This window comes from Pleurodeles waltl, chromosome 12 (genome assembly GCF_031143425.1).
Source record: "Pleurodeles waltl isolate 20211129_DDA chromosome 12, aPleWal1.hap1.20221129, whole genome shotgun sequence".
NCBI classification, from domain to species: Eukaryota; Metazoa; Chordata; class Amphibia; order Caudata; family Salamandridae; genus Pleurodeles; species Pleurodeles waltl.
In genome coordinates, this window is record NC_090451.1 from 524,649,103 (window position 1) to 524,666,541 (window position 17,439).

The window sequence follows — 17,439 nt, forward strand, 5'->3', positions numbered from 1 at the left end:
TCCTCCCCTTAGAAAGTGCTGGCCTAGGACATATAATTGGGCACTTGTTATTGTGGCAGTGTTACAGTGTAGTACCAGTAACATATTCACATCCTTTTCCGTGAACGGACAGATATGGCACGTTAAACCTTTTTTCAAGTGCTTGACTAAAAATGTCATCTGTTGCAAACTGTCCATGTGGTCTACAGGGAGTGCAGAATTATTAGGCAAATGAGTATTTTGACCACATCATCCTCTTTATGCATGTTGTCTTACTCCAAGCTGTATAGGCTCGAAAGCCTACTACCAATTAAGCATATTAGGTGATGTGCATCTCTGTAATGAGAAGGGGTGTGGTCTAATGACATCAACACCCTATATCAGGTGTGCATAATTATTAGGCAACTTCCTTTCCTTTGGCAAAATGGGTCAAAAGAAGGACTTGACAGGCTCAGAAAAGTCAAAAATAGTGAGATATCTTGCAGAGGGATGCAGCACTCTTAAAATTGCAAAGCTTCTGAAGCGTGATCATCGAACAATCAAGCGTTTCATTCAAAATAGTCAACAGGGTCGCAAGAAGCGTGTGGAAAAACCAAGGCGCAAAATAACTGCCCATGAACTGAGAAAAGTCAAGCGTGCAGCTGCCACGATGCCACTTGCCACCAGTTTGGCCATATTTCAGAGCTGCAACATCACTGGAGTGCCCAAAAGCACAAGGTGTGCAATACTCAGAGACATGGCCAAGGTAAGAAAGGCTGAAAGACGACCACCACTGAACAAGACACACAAGCTGAAACGTCAAGACTGGGCCAAGAAATATCTCAAGACTGATTTTTCTAAGGTTTTATGGACTGATGAAATGAGAGTGAGTCTTGATGGGCCAGATGGATGGGCCCGTGGCTGGATTGGTAAAGGGCAGAGAGCTCCAGTCCGACTCAGACGCCAGCAAGGTGGAGGTGGAGTACTGGTTTGGGCTGGTATAATCAAAGATGAGCTTGTGGGGCCTTTTCGGGTTGAGGATAGAGTCAAGCTCAACTCCCAGTCCTACTGCCAGTTCCTGGAAGACACCTTCTTCAAGCAGTGGTACAGGAAGAAGTCTGCATCCTTCAAGAAAAACATGATTTTCATGCAGGACAATGCTCCATCACACGCGTCCAAGTACTCCACAGCGTGGCTGGCAAGAAAGGGTATAAAAGAAGGAAATCTAATGACATGGCCTCCTTGTTCACCTGATCTGAACCCCATTGAGAACCTGTGGTCCATCATCAAATGTGAGATTTACAAGGAGGGAAAACAGTACACCTCTCTGAACAGTGTCTGGGAGGCTGTGGTTGCTGCTGCACGCAATGTTGATGGTGAACAGATCAAAACACTGACAGAATCCATGGATGGCAGGCTTTTGAGTGTCCTTGCAAAGAAAGGTGGCTATATTGGTCACTGATTTGTTTTTGTTTTGTTTTTGAATGTCAGAAATGTATATTTGTGAATGTTGAGATGTTATATTGGTTTCACTGGTAATGATAAATAATTGAAATGGGTATATATTTTTTTTTTGTTAAGTTGCCTAATAATTATGCACAGTGATAGTCACCTGCACACACAGATATCCCCCTAACATAGCTAAAACTAAAAACAAACTAAAAACTACTTCCAAAAATATTCAGTTTTGATATTAATGAGTTTTTTGGGTTCATTGAGAACATGGTTGTTGTTCAATAATAAAATTAATCCTCAAAAATAAAACTTGCCTAATAATTCTGCACTCCCTGTATGATTGGAAAGACCACCCAAGAGATGCGAAAAAGACTTTGACACCACCAATCAAGAATCAGATGCTGCGTGGAACACGAGCCAGTGGTGGGACGGTATACAGTGAAAGCACTCGGCCAGGGACGTGAAATGGTGGATAGCAGAAGTAATTAAAAGATCGGTTAAAAAACGGAACGTTGATTATTTATTCACATTACACGAAAACAGAAGGATTTAACAACCTGACACAGTTAACAATGGTCTCAATGTCTGTGTTGGATGGTTTTCGTTGGCTATTAATAAATAATCATTACAGTAATACTGGACTATCAATCATGGCACAAAATAATCATGTTAATGACTGTGTCTGTGGTTGTTCTTTATGCTCCTTATGTGGCAATCACCATTTATATAACTTTGCCTCTGTTTGTTCTAAATGATCCCATGTTCAAACAATCAGTGATGCTCATTATATTCTGAGCATATATGCTTCTCCTCGGTTATTATTTAACTACAGCACCTTATTTATTATGTGAATAAATAGATTTACAATTCTTAGCCAGTCAGTATTCATGTTCTCAACATAGTATGCCCCCCTTTTTAACATGGTTTTAAATTCGAGTTGAAAACCAGCCTCTGGGTTCCTAGTACTCAGTTATATATATAGCCATTGCATCTGTCATATATGTTATCATCAAACCACATTAGCATTAAGTTGCGTTTAGTTACTGCATGTTGATTTACTCATAAACCTAGAGACCAGATATGACTCCTTACATGATATGATTTTTTAAAATGTTTTATTCAGCATTTTCATTGAAACAACAGCATACACCAGCAAGACCGAGCATTATTTGAAAACGGGTGTAGTTAGACAAAAATCAGTGGACATGTCTGGTCATGTTAACGGAAGTGGGTGACAGGTACTTTAGAAGGCCACCGAGTGCAAACCACAGCAGATTAGTTATTCTCCAGGTTTCAGTGTCAATAACTACCTCCTGAGTGGCTGGCAAATATCCTTGGGGTGGGCAGCAGGGGGTTGCAAGGTACCGTAGATTTCACTGGTGGCGTCACAGTAAGTCATGCTTGTTCAGCCATGCGGAGTCAGGAGGACAGATTCCACTGCCCCATCACAGCGCAGTCTTAGGTTTCGCTAATAATAAGGCCAATCCACTAAGTCTGTGGACCTGCTGTGGTGCATCATCGATGTATCCCAGTAACGCCAGTAGTGGGTCTGGTGTAAGTGTTGCCCCCATCAAGGACAGGTGGGAGAAGGCCTTTTGTCGATATGTTACTATATGGGCACATGTCCATGTTAAGTGCATAAAATCAATGTCCTCCATTCTATATTTAGGACACTGAGAGGATCTCGACGGGTCTATGGTGGCCAATGCACTAGGTGTAGTGTACGCCCTGTGGAGGAACTTAGAATGTAGGAGTTTGTGTCTATGGTTGGGAGAGGTCCGCTTCGTCGGGCTGCAGTACTAGTACCAGATTATAGCATAATAGTAGCAGGGAGTTATCTATCACCCTTAAAATATTGCCATCCCCTTTTTAACTTGATGCTCAAAATGTTCACATTTTGACTTATTTTCCTTGTAGGTATTTCAGCTGTTTTTGTCCTGCATATACCTCGATTTTTTTTTTTAACGCTTTGCTTTTTTGTTACTACCCCCTTTCATCGTTATTTCTGATTTAAAAAACGGAGCTTCTTTCTACTTCTAAGATGGCTGACACAGTTTGCTTGTTCCTCGCAAAAGATATTAGTATGCTCCTCCGCAGTTCTTCCCCCACATTGGATACTTGGAGTCATATGTGGCAACCACGGTCTCCTTGTGCGAATTTATTCACTAATTTGTCGATCTTTACAATGTGTATTTTATGATATAGGGTAATATTTGTTCTTTATGCCCTTATAGGGGCTTTATTTTATCGCTACCGCTTAGTTGCTATAGACTCGGGCTAGCACATACCACACATATCTTTATGGACCTAATACGACCTTATTGTAAGTTGTTATAATGTAGTTTTCATTGTATTTGTCTATACGTCTTGGTTAGCACAGTGAAGCGCTGTACTTTGGGCACCTGTTGTGTTTCAATTATAACTCATTGATGGATTTATTCACTCTGGACTCACTGTATGTTTTAGCACTCTATCCTGGTAAGATTTACACGAGTACTACTAATCGAACAGATTTCTAGGGGTACATGTGTTCGTTTTCTTTTACTTAACAAGCAGGGGTAGCCATTTTGCCTGAAAGCTTCTAGTCCTAGAGAACGAAACATTGGCACAATCTCCAGGTCTTGCTTCACAATTATGTGCCGAATCTCCAAAACAGCAAGTACGATGAAGAATGACTAATATTGACACTACAGCCCGAGAGTGGACTGGCAATTATGCACATCTCAATAGTGGACACTCAAAGACAGTTCTCGTCATCGGACATATGTGCTTTTTGCTATAACTGAGACTGTCTAAAACTCACGGTTTGGAAGTATTACATCTATATATTGGAATTACAATATTTTACTTGTACGAGTGCATTATTATTTTCTTTCAATGAATCAAATCTGCATTTATTGTATTAAGACGTGATTGTCCTACCTTTCTCTGAATGATGTTTCTAATGCTTGTGTATAAAAAAACCCACCCATGGCAGCACCAACGTTTTTTAAATATATAAACGGATTTAAGTCACTGAGTGCTTGAATTCACCTCGGGCATGCCGCCCACATTCTTTTTTTGTTTCTCTTGTTCTTGGTCTCAGGACTGATTATTTTTTCAAGGTTGCTTCATATCCATACGACTATCTTCTCAGGGAGGTCGATTTGTCAGACTTGACACTTTACAAGGCCGGTCCGTATCTGGGAAGTGACCCTCTTCAGGATCATGGTCTCTCACGATCCAGTCCTCTTTTGAGCCAGATTGTCCTTTCGGGTCATTTTCAGAGCCGGATACCGGAGAAGTTTTCTTTCAAGGATTCGCATTTAGGTGTTTGTGATCCAGGCGCAGTGGCCCTCGCGGTCACTGCAGGTTAGCACGGGCTCTTGATGCATTACTTTCACCTTATTTAGAACTTTCAGATTCTGGTGGAGGTTGGCTCTGTTCTTTCTGGTCTAGAATATTTTACCCACCCTTTTGCACTCTTTGTATACCACTTAAGGCGACTCGCTAAGCATTATGGTTATTTAAGCATAATGTGCTCAACATCCCGAGCTTTTGTGGCACCGAAATGCTTCATATGAGAGTCACTGTATTTCCTTAAACCTTTGCAAACACAGGTTACAGAAGTAATGCAGATCGGCCATAGGGACAGATTTTAAAGGAAGAGCCAAATTTAAATGCATAGCTTCCATCTTCCATCCTCCTCTTTGTCATTCTCATATTACATTTTCTGGCCAGCTACATATTTATTGTTCGGAGTCGAAATGGCTGGTCTCTGGTGACCCCCTTGTAAATAACACTTGGGCGTATTTCCCCCCGTTGCAATGGAGTTGATTTGCTTATGATGGTGTGCAGCAGTGGTGCACTGGTCCGAGCCTAAAGATGTAAAAATAAAGGGAGGCGTCTGTTCCTGTGCATTGTAGACGCGGTGGGACATGGCTCCACGGCGCACCCTTGAAACAAACGGGAATATCCCAAACCCAACGTTTGAAAGCAAAAGAATAAAGAACGGGATCGACAACAACTTATGCTGCAAATCACTGATATTGTGACTTCTATGTAAATGTACATCAGTGTAGCGCATTCACAGTAGTGAGGGCGCTTGATGTTATCACGAGTCGAGCCTAGATTAGCAGGCAATGCTCAAACTTTCAAAGACTGCACTTTGCAAAACACACAGTTCCCCATCTGATTCTTCAAAGTTTCAGAAGAGAAGAGAATACTAGAAAAAGCAATGCCCCCCTTGACATTTTGCCCTGGTGGTGCCCTACCAAATTTTTACTAACACTAGTAGTTTCTACTAAGAAACATGAACTTTCAAAGGCCTCTGATTCTGGTGGTAACAAATAGATGTTTTTTTTATTTATTATTCTGTGGATGTTTTCTTCTCTTCAGGCATAGGATAGCTTGCTTAGACACACCCAAAAACCCTACGGTTGTCTACTGGAAACTTTCTCACATTTCATGTGAAGTAGTTAACCCCGTGGCAGAGGTTAAAAGTAGGACTATTTGACAAATGACTGAAATGTATCAAAGTCACAACTTGGAACCATTAAACTGGCTCAGACGCAAGAGTCAGATGGGGGAAAAGGACCGTGATCTCGAGCTCAACCGAGACCACTGCGGAGAACCTTCCCCTTGAGCCATGTAATTTCACATCAACACAATGAACCAGCTTCAAAAATATAACAAAAACAAATACAGGATTTCCTTGCAAACAAAATGAACATACAAGACACAGATATTGGCTTTAGATGTCACAAATAACTTTATTAGTGTAAAAAAAAAAATGTAAATCATTTAAAAGACGGCAAAACTAAAGCTCTTTGTTGCAAGAGTTTTATCCGTGTCTCTTAGCACCAACACCCTCGTCACATGTACTTGCATCAACAATGAATAGAGCTATTGCTGGTGGTACTGAGCCAGACTACCTGTAAGGGTTTAGTTAGCAATTACACCTCATGAGAGGTGAAACTTGTCCCAAGGCTGAATACCCGAGTCTGCAAGACAGAGGGAGAGAATAGCCTCAAACCATTCTTAAATCACTTCCCTAATCACTCAACACAGCTACGTTGTTTGCCAAGTGTCATCGTTCCTTTAGTCTAACCCAGAATACTCAGCTACCTACAGAGAACAGTTTTGGGCTTCCCACCATGTGGCCACTTAACGCTCAAAGTGATAGGTAGACAGCTCTAGTTTCCCTTTGCTTAAGATTATTTCCCAGATTTCATTTCGCTCTCACTAACGCAGAGTTGTCCCTTTTATCCCTGAAACAGTACACACTTCTTGAAAAAAAAAGTACATGAGCTAAAAATTCACAGAAATAGAGTTTACACTGAACAAAATAAATGCATTCTGTATTGCCTAAATTGTGTTAGGGAGGTAAATAACCATTTTGTAAGGTAGGTCCCCAGAAATGAGGTTTACAATCAGAAGCAGCCTGGACATGTAAAATTCTAGCCTGCTTCCAAAATGTCGCTTGAGTTGTAGTTCACGTCATAACAGGAAAAGAAGACCCACACACCAAGGAAAAGAGAAGTGATTATATTAAAAACACTACTTAATACAAACTGTAAGGAATAAACATTGCCCCTTGGCTTTGCTGTCACAATTGCCCCCATCGCTGCATAGAGAAAAGGCACTGGGCAGGCATGTATGTCCACCTCGCTCCCTCTTTATGACTGCAGGGGCAAGACAACTTTTTGAGGCACCTATTTCCCTCATATTGTATTTATGTGTACAGAATTGTATGTAATAAATATAATTTACAAGCAGATCTGTCCCTTCAGACCCATTTATCACTTTGTGTAATAAATGTAGTTCCCCCTTCTTCTCTGTCAGTGCATTTCCACAAAGTAGAGAGAAACCCGAACACTTCCACACTTTTATCCCCTCTGTACTACTCCATTTTACATTTACTTTCCTTCTGTGTCCCTCCAGAGATGAAAGCCTATCCCTAGGGAAGTGTCCCTACTATTCCAATCTCTCAGTGTAGAACTCTTCCCCAAGGCTCCTCTTTCAAGTTCGTCTCTGCTACCCATAGGGACAGCAAAAACGACTAGGCTTAAAGGTTGTCGAAATTAAGGGCAACAATTTGAAAAGCTCCCCCTCATAAAAAAAAGCGACACAATAGCTTTTGCATTCACTGTCTAGTAACACTCACCTATTCATTCCTCCACCGAGGACATCCAGACCTCAACTATGGGGGCCATTTCATGTTACAGAGCACAATGTGTTGGAAGGGACCATACATGTGCGCAGCGTCACCCTAAGGCCCCCCTCCCCCAATATAAGAAACCTGTACTGCCTTCTGGCCTCAGTTCCCTTTCATTCTGTCTAGTTGCATGCTAGGAATACAGAGGTGTAGAGCAGCAGTGAAGGCAGGCGGACATTGCTTAGGATGGGGGGTGTTTACGGTACTTAGGATACTATAGTAAAAAATATGCATAGTTTTACAATGAGGCCTCTTTCTACAAAGGTATTGGACTATTCACAAGAATTCATATTTTGCAGGCAATGCTAACTCTAATGACTAAAAGTGGTTTAGCAAAAAAACGTTTTCTACATGGCCTAACTGAACCGATCATCCTCTTCACAGCCCAGAACACGCCTAAGAATTCAGATGGTGGGTGAAATATCCTAATTAAAATACTGCTTTAGAATCTGACATGTTTCATAATTAAAAACAAATCATCACTGAGAGCTTCATTTCAGACTATGGTACACCAAAGGATAATAAACTAGCTACTGAAAGAATTCAGCTGCTTACTTTGAGCAAAATAAAATGCAAAATCCCTACTTGCTTTCACATTTATGTGAATCCACTTTCCCGCCAAATAGGGGTTAGCAAAAGGCACAGGAAATTAAACTTCTGATCCATGTTAACCCCCTGACAAGGTCTTAGTTGAAAACAAATAACCACTTTAATCACTGTAGAACACACACACACACACACACTATATATATATATATATATATATATATATATATATACACACACACACACACACATACATACACACACACATATTTTTAGTGTTTTTCAGCGGACAAGGACTAATGCTTGTTTACTCTGCCAGATAATGTAATTGTCACTAAAAAGTACCATCTTAAATGCCCCAGTGAAAATGAATTAAATCCCTTTCAAGTCAAAACAGTACTAATTAAGAGGACCACAGAATAACAGGTCAGGCTCTTGGCAACCATACACTCAAGTTCAGTGTTGCGAAGTAAAGGCTGCCCTTCCTCTCACTTTTGGAAGGGCAGGCCCTCAGTGGGAAAGAGAGGGAATGAATCCCACACACTGCCCCAACCAGAGCATTCAGAAATCAAAAAAATTATCAGCCACAGTTTAACTAGAATTCTTTCAATGGGGGCGGGTGGGGGAGAGAATGAACCCCCAAACTAGCCTTGCCTTTTGTCCATTATTAAGAAGCATATTTGGAGAACCTGGGCTTGCCTTAAGAGGCAAAGAGATCCAACAGCTTGATGCTCCACTTAAAAAAACGTAATTCTGCTTCCTCCCTGTGGAGGCAGACGGCGATTCAATCTCGTCCCTGATTCATGTTTGGCTACAATGTTAATAGCTTCAATGAGTTTCTGTACTGCTGCAGATCATGTGGTTCGCTCACCCACTTCATGGTTGCTGCTGACCGCATCTACAGTCGCAGAACATCACCATGCTTCCTCCTGCTGTTTCTCAATTCCAACAATTCCAGGCCCAATCAACAAAAACTTACTTCAAAGGCGGGCTTTCAACTAGGTTTTTGTTGACTGCCCTGAAGGGTGGTTTCTTTTGTGTTATGATGGTTCGATGATGCTTAAATTATCATTGAGTCCTCACCATATCCCAGTCACCTGCTGAAATGAACATCTTGTTAAGTCAACTACCCGTACAAAAGCAATACTAATGTAAGCTGGCAGAAAGGTTGACAGGTGAGGAAAGTGTTGTCTTCAAGAAGACTGACTTTTGTAAACAGTCACAGCCCTCTAGGCTTTAAAACAACAGAACTGTGCTGCCTTGTGATCGTTTCACTAGAGGTGTTGCACAAAAATAAAATATAATAAAATGTTTCTTCAATGATTAAAAACATAAATGTTAACTTAAAACATGCATACACAAGACTGTTCAGGGATTTGTTAGTTACTGAACTTAAAATCGAGCACCGCTCAATTAAAAAAATGTGATAATGATTCCACGTGAAAATGTGCTTGTATTAGAGAATGCGCTGAACTGACTGTTGCGTCCGACTCATTACTTAAGTTGTTCAACTGCTGTTTTCTTGAACTTGTGCGCAAGAGACTGTTGGGCAGTTTTATAATGTTTGTGCTGTCTATAGACGAGCATCAAGAAGACCCTGCTCTATGGTTTGAGGGCAACAGTAGATTAATAATTTCTTAGGCTACACCACAAGGAATACACAAGTAACAAAAGGTGTGTCTGTAAGAAAGTGGAGGAAGAGGATGGAAGCCTGGAAGGAGACAGAGAATGCAATTAGAAGATTAAAGGAAAGAAGGAAAAAGAGACAGGAAAGGAGATTTTGCAAGGCCAGGATGCAAACCAGCAGAAATGGGAAAATCATTTGGAAGGTAAGGAGACAAGGTAAGCAAGAGAAAAAAAAAAAGACTGTGCAAGAGATACAAAATAAACGGACTATAAAAACTACAGAAAGTGACAAAAAAAGCAGGTGAGAGAAGAAATATGTGTAAAGAGGAGATGAACCGCCAGGAAGGTTAGGAGGAATGGACATAGGGAGAAAACTATATAAACAGAATTAGGCAGATGTAAAAACAGACAGCGAGAAAGACATGACGGGCGAGCATGGCCAGGAGTCAAAAATTGGAATGTTAGATTAAACCATTTTGTCACTATCTCCACACCTATGAGAAAGATGGCTTAGTGATATTCCACAGAAGGGCATTTTCTTATGGAATACAGTGCAAGCAGTGCAGAGGCCTCCTGTGTGTACGCAGTTTTTCCGTGATTACCCTCCAAAACGGGGAGACTAAGCATGAAGTGCACTTAAAATGCTCCTCCCCACACATACGTGCATGCATGAGGGATCAGTCAACTTCACAGGAAACACACACTGAAAGGTGGAAAGGCATCACTGAGGAGAAAAGTGCAGTCATGCATGCACTGGTGGGAATGTCCCATGTCCCTGACAAAAAGCATGAATAGATGCAACCCCAGAAAGCTTTTGCACCATTCTGATTCCCTTTGGTTAGTGGTCGCTAATCGAACAAGCACTTTAGAGAGTGGTGAGTATTTGGAGAGGAGAAGAGAGGTGTGTAGCAGTTGAACCTAAACCATTGTGGTTATGTCGCAAAGACCCATACAAGCCCCCTGCCAGTTCACTTGAAGGTGGGCAGGGCCAAGGATTGAGAGCATAGTGTCTCTGCATTCTGAACACACAATGGCTCCTTCCAGGCTCCAATGGTGAAGGCCAGGCATCCGGCTACATCTATGGCATCACCCACTCAGGTCTACTAGGATGGCGTTGGTTGTTGTCTGTCCGAAGATAAATGCTCCGAGGACTACAAGCAGCACACCATAACTGACCAGAGCACACCACCTGTAAACAGAACACACAAAGATAAGGTGAGAATGCACAATTCTTAACCTCGGCACACTTTTCAACACTGGATGTCAAGAGCAGTGAGGTGCACCAACAGAATTAGAAAGTGATCCAAGAATTGGGTTATGGGTTTTGCAACTCATTAGGACTGAGAAAAGTAGACAGTTAGCATTTTGGCAGTTTTATAGCTGTATGTATGCATGTATATTTTAAGCAAAACAATGTAACTAGACATTTCAATCAATTTGTATACAATTCATAATGCATGTAAGCATTAACATAAGCGCACCCTTACTACTACACACTTGCCACCTGGCTGAATAAGCAGTAGCAGCCCATTTAGTTTGTAGACATCCAGTAAAGTGTGTGGTATACCTCGTAGTTATGTGGCCTGTTGGGCCTCTTGAGTAATGGGTCTTGAGTTCCCAAGTGTATCAATGAGACTGTTGGCAGGATACAATCTCAATGGGCCTTATGTGTTTTCTGGCCTGTTTTTAGTTGGTAATGTGGATGAGAACATGTCAAAAAGGTCATAGCAATATAATGAATCTCTCAGCCATTTCAATATCGTTGTTACCAGTCCACGCATCCCAGACATGGCAATTCTGTGCCTAGCAAGGAGTAATAGCATCACAGTCCACTTTTTGGGCTGAGACCAATTTACCGAGTTGTGAGAGACACCATATTAGAATAGCTTGGGCCTTAAAGGTTTGGGATGAAGGTGCGTTAATTAAGTTGTAGTATGTCTCAGAAGTAGAATAACGGAGGTTAGTACTCAGGAAATTTTTCTGAGTTGTCAGAAGTCACAATTCTTGAATAGAAGGGCTTGTGCAGGCCTGAAATAGATGCATTTACAGATATGTGAGAGGTGTTAGAACTAAAAGTGACTATGCTGATCAGGATGGCGTTGTCGTATGGCTGAGAGCGCTTTTAGTGCTGGAAGAGTACTCTATGCTGTTGTTCAATACGGAGATGCCTTAAAGAAGAGTCCCACCTTCCAGTAGTGACATGGTGAGGAATGCTGCTGTTACCATTAAAGTGCTTTGGCGACTTTCTATTATGCGCATGAAGATGTGAGTAGTGCACACAAGGTAGGATTAGTAGGTCAGTAATGAGCAGGATGTTTCCATTCCAGCTTGTTAACACCAGGCCTGTAGTAGTCAAAATCTCAACCCTTACCGCCTGGAGTTGCTCTCCTGGACTTCAGACAGCTTGGCTTGAATCAAACACAGCCCTAGAAAAAATAAAATGGATTTTTTTATGCAAGTGGCGCCAGAATTAAAGTACCACTGTCTGTGCCATCGCAGCCCGACTGCCAAATTTCCTGGAATTCTTCCACTTCATCTGGAGTTCAAGGGGCAGGTGAGAGTCAAACTAAGCACCTAAAACTGACTCAAACACCACATTCTCTCCTTATCTTAATTTCATTCGTAATTAATTACTAGATGGGCACCATATTTGTGTCAACAGTCCTTTTCTTCCTTTCCGAACTTCCTTAGAACAGTTGCTTTTTTGTTTTTTCATTTCAGAGGAAATCCTTCAGAAAGGTATACACATTCAGGATAAATGTCAACAGTAAAAAAGGAGAAAACAAAGGCATGTTGGCCAAACAAGACACAGGTACAGGAGTGATTAACCCAGGTAATATCCCAGAGGTAATAACATATGAAAAAGGAGATTGGAATCATGGCTGCAAGAGAAAGCAATGAAAGGGAAGTCTCTGAGCAACACGACTGTGAGCAGAGATTGGAGGACCGGTAAGGTCTGTGACCTGGCAGTGCAGTAAGAGGCCACAGGGCCCAAGAACAAGGGATAGGGACAAAAAGCAAATCATTAAACACCACACATACCAAGAGGGGACCACAGGCAGGAAAAAAGAAAGGTAGCGAGAGACACAAGAAGGAGGGAAAATAGAGAAACGTGAGGAGGGGAGAAGTAATGAACAGAAAATTGAAGCAGAGACCTGGTCTAGATAAAAATATACGGTAGTGAAGGAGGCGAGGACTAGAGAGGATTAAGTAAGAGGGGATTATGTGAGACTCAAAGACTGTAACCACTAATATTGACCTTACTTGATTGTGATGATTTAGGTGACGGCTCGTTTTATAGAGACAGCAAACACAGCAGCTATTACCACGGAGATATTCAGAGCAGAACCCAGAGCCAGACACCTTTCAAACAGATGACCGCAAATATCGGCAAAATAGTTTCAATGTATTTTTCATTCCTGAAACCTCTGCCAAATAGCTTTGATCCTCTTATCAAGCACCAATCTCCAAAACCAGCCCCATATTGTATTCAGCGACCCTAAGCCACTGCCTCAGCATCATGGATGAGATTGGAATAGTGGATGACATTATTGTTTTCATCAGGCAGCTGTACTCTGAGGCGAGTGCCTCAGTGCCCTATGGTCGGGAGGGAGAATGCGTAAACTCTTAAAATCAGACTGGGGTAGGGCAAGGGTGCATTCTTGCTCTCTTCCTCTTTACCTTGTATATTAACAGAGTGGAAGCAGCCTTGGAAAGCAAGAGATGTTACATGCATCGGCACCCGGCCCCTTCCCATACTACTCTATGCAGTGCTCGTGGCCAGGACAGGCCGAGCACTGCAAAGTCTAATCGAGGATTATACTACTTTCAAGAAGAAGCTAGACTTACAGGTCAATGAAAGCAAAACCTTTACGCTGATATGTGGTAAAAGGCCAAAGTGGTGTACGATCTTTTGAGTTAACAAGCATAGGGTAGGTGAGGCTACAAGCTTCTCTTATTTGGATGTCCTCTTTGATAACAAGTATTGTTGGAAACCAATGGTGGCTAACAGAGTGGCTATGTTTGAAAGGACCATCTATGTGGTGTCAAACGTCAGCAAGAAGTTAGGCATGAAACCAGTGCACGAGCTGTTGACCATTTATGCTGCAAAATCTGTCAACAGCCACGTATGGGGCAGCTATTTGGGGTATGGTGAACACCCAGGAGTCACAGCTTGTTGAGGATTTTTAAAATTATTTTATTTATGCTTTTAAACACTTTCACATACAGTAAAGGCAAAAAAAAAAAAAAAAGGCAATTGCATCCAATTACAATGTAATTGACAATTATACAGAGCCAGACAGTCCCAGCATCGTCCAAAGAGTTCTAGTAGGAGCCCTCCACATTACTATTAACATCCACATCCAAACTAATGCCTTCACAGTTCCAACCCCACTCTCCCTTCAAGTGCCACTACGCGCGCCCTCTGGTTCACCTGTTTCTTTACCAATTAAATATTGTTTGTAGATGTCCCAATATTTCGCTGGTTTATTAGTTGGTGGAAGTAGTTCGCTATAAACGTCTGTTTGTGTGTTACAATACACCATGTTTGTGCCATTCTTCCGCTGTCGGCACCGGGCCACGATCCCAACGCATGGCAATTCGACGCTTAGCTAGCAGCAGGCCAATAGCCACCAACCGCCTGATTGATTTTGGTATGTCTCTGTGCCAACCCAGCAACGCCAAAATCGTCTCACAACTGATTCGCTGTCCACATATCACCTCCAGCTCCCCGAAAACCGACCCCCAGAATCGCTGCACCCCGGCACAGGCTAAGGACATATGGAGAAAATGTGCGTGGTCTTCACTGCACCTGGGACAAGTCCCATTAGTGCACAAACCACATCTATAAAGTCTAAGGGGAGTATAGTATACTCTGTTTAGAAATTTAAAATGAATCAGACGATGTTGGCCATTCAAGGAGACAGTGCGAGTCAATGAACAACAATAACGCCACGGATCATTAGTGAGCTGCACCCCCAAATCTCTCTGCCATTCAATTTGTGCTTTGTTCAAGTCATTGAGACGTGTCTTCTGTATGTGTGCATAGAAACATGATACCAGTCTCCGGGGCTGGTCATTCACCAGCACCATGGATAAGGCCAGCATATCTGGGGGCTCCCGCATATCTTCCCCCAAGTGAGCTGCAATAGCGTGTCTCACCCTGTAATATTGATATTGGGGCAGTGTGGTTGACCCAGTAATCTGTTCTTCTATCATTTCCCATGGTCTCATAACACCATCCTCAAACAAATCCCCCATAGTGGTGATATCTAGGGTGCCCATGGCATGTATTAGACTCTTTTCCCGCCACAACTCAAACCAAGCACACCACCTCAAGGGTGTATGCAGAGAGTTTAGTAATCCCTGCCTATGTAGTAAGCCATGCCAAGCACACCCAACAGTGTTCAGAGACACCAGCTTGCCACAACGTTTGTCTGGAGTATGGAATATCCTACTCTGCAACAGTACCGGGGATGCCAGTTCACGCTCTATTTGTAGAAACAGGATGTCACTGGACCCATAGACCCAGGTATGAGCGACCGCAACATGCGCAACTTTATAATAGGAGGTCTCCAGGTCTGGGGCTCCTAGTCCACCGAGCTCATATGGGAGCGTCGGGGTGCACTACCTAACTCGCACCTGTTTACCCGCCCATGCTAATTTGATAAGTAAACCTCTCAAAGCTGTAAAGTATGTTTTTAGTAATGACATAGGGATATTCTGAAATAGGAACAGAAATCGAGGGAGCACTACCATTTTTATAAGAGCTACGCGGCCCATCAACGAGCGTGGGAGTCTAATCCACCTCTCTATGTCACATGCCAGTGCCTCCAGAGCGACCGCAAAGTTATCTGTCATCACCAACTTAGGGTCCGTATGGACTCTGATGCCCAGGTATCTGACCAAGCGTGCCTGCCATCTGAGGAGGAACCCCACATCTACCTGTGATGTCGCCGGCATCAGGGGAAACATAATGGATTTGCCCCAGTTCACCTTAAGGCCTGAAAAGGTACCATATCGCGCGATCTACCGGAGCAACATTGCGCTGCAGGTCTTTAATATATAGTAACGCGTCATCCGCGTAGGCTGAGAGTAGGAGGGTATAGCTGGAAAAGCAGAGACCTCAAGGATTGTGATATTCCCATAAGGCACACGCCAGGGGCTCAGCCACAGGTGCGAATAAGAGAGGGGACAGCAGGCATCCCTGCCTGGTGCCCATAGTGATAGGGAATGCGTTAGTAACCATCCCATTGATTCTCAATCTGGCCGATGGTTCCCCATACAGTGTGGACACCAGGTGCATAAAAATGTCCCCCACACCAAACCGCCGTAGAACCGCCTTCATAAAGCACCATTCTACTGAGTCAAACGCCTTTTCAGCGTCCAAGAAAACCGCCACCGCCTTCAGCTTCTGGGTTTATGTTCTGTATGGCGCCGAACAGTGTTCGGAGGTTCATAGTGAGACTGCGGCCCGGTACAAACCCGGATTGCTCTGGCCGCACCATTTTCGGCAGCAGCTTGGCTATCCGTTCTGCCAATATCTTAGCATAAATTTTAACATCCACATTTAATAAAGACTGCGGACGATAAGATGAGCACTGTACTGGGGGCTTACCCGGCTTGAGTAGCGTGATCAGCAGTGCCTCGCGCATTGAAGGGGGCATAAGTCAGTTGTTGAGGATGTTTTCCTAAAAATCTTTTAGCAGTGCCACATAGCTGTGTTAATATTGTGTGCCACAATGAGTTAGGTTCACCTTATCCTATGGATAAAATTAAGTTGGCCCCCTGCTATTATGGCACTCAATTTGGACAAGAAAATCTGCTTCCTTAAATCAGTGGGTGTTTGAGGATTGTCTAAAATTGCACTCAGCCCTTGAAGTTCCTTGGATTTCATGTTTTAAAACGACCCTTGAGGAAATAGGGCTCCCCGGCTTATTTGTCTCGCCAAACTCATGCCTGTTCAGTAGTAAGATAAAGGTGAAGCAGATATTTTTGCTATTGCTGGGGCCAAAAGGGTGGTGTCTAATAAAAATAAAGCCACAGTTGTTTTCTATAGCTCAATTCCCTCGTATACAGGTTTGCAACCTTATCTGTTATCCATACAGAACTATCTGCATTGCTTAATTCTAAGGAGGTTTCGCTTTAATTACTTATCACTAATGCTAGGGTACCCCGAAAATGTTATTCTCTGGAGGAGCTGGGCCTGTGAAATGGAACTGCTGCTTAGTCTAATCTGCATATTATGGTTTTTATGTTCACTGTATGGGGTCACTAGGAAAATAATTCTTGATTCTCCTTCTTAAAACATAATTTTAGGCAGTGCAGACCTGCTCTCTCTTTTTTTGAAAAAACTGGATGGTCCTTTGGTATGCCCTGTAGTGGCATCGTTTATCTGGTATTCAGTACAGTAAGAAGGCGAGCCTCGTCTTAAAGGACCATTAGCAAGGAGGAAATTCTAAGTGTTCTCCCTTCAGGAGTGGCACTTTAGAAAGCATCTGCACTTTATCTGCAATCTATTGCTCTTTTTTTTTTTTTTAATATAGGGAAATAACTTTTGTCCAATAATCTGTGTAACATTATTGGAAATTTTATACAAGCTTTTTAAAAATGTTTATACATTATTAAAGTTTATGTATCAATTCAAATCAATCTTA

The 17,439-nt window shown here is 42.4% G+C and overlaps 1 protein-coding gene across 3 annotated transcripts in view; it reads right to left on the reverse strand.

The window, feature by feature from the left end:
* Nucleotides 1-6,139: 6,139 nt before the first annotated feature.
* LOC138268084 (sodium-coupled neutral amino acid transporter 7-like) overlaps nt 6,140-17,439 on the reverse strand; it is a 179,341-nt gene continuing 168,041 nt past the window's right edge. For all 3 annotated transcript variants that reach the window (XM_069217452.1, XM_069217454.1, XM_069217453.1), the window contains exons 10-11: nt 12,153-12,207; nt 6,140-10,970 (exon numbers count right to left, since the gene is read on the reverse strand). In XM_069217452.1, the coding sequence (XP_069073553.1) occupies nt 10,868-10,970; nt 12,153-12,207 (158 nt within the window). In that variant the 3' untranslated portion in view covers nt 6,140-10,867. The remainder of the gene's footprint in view (nt 10,971-12,152; nt 12,208-17,439) is intronic.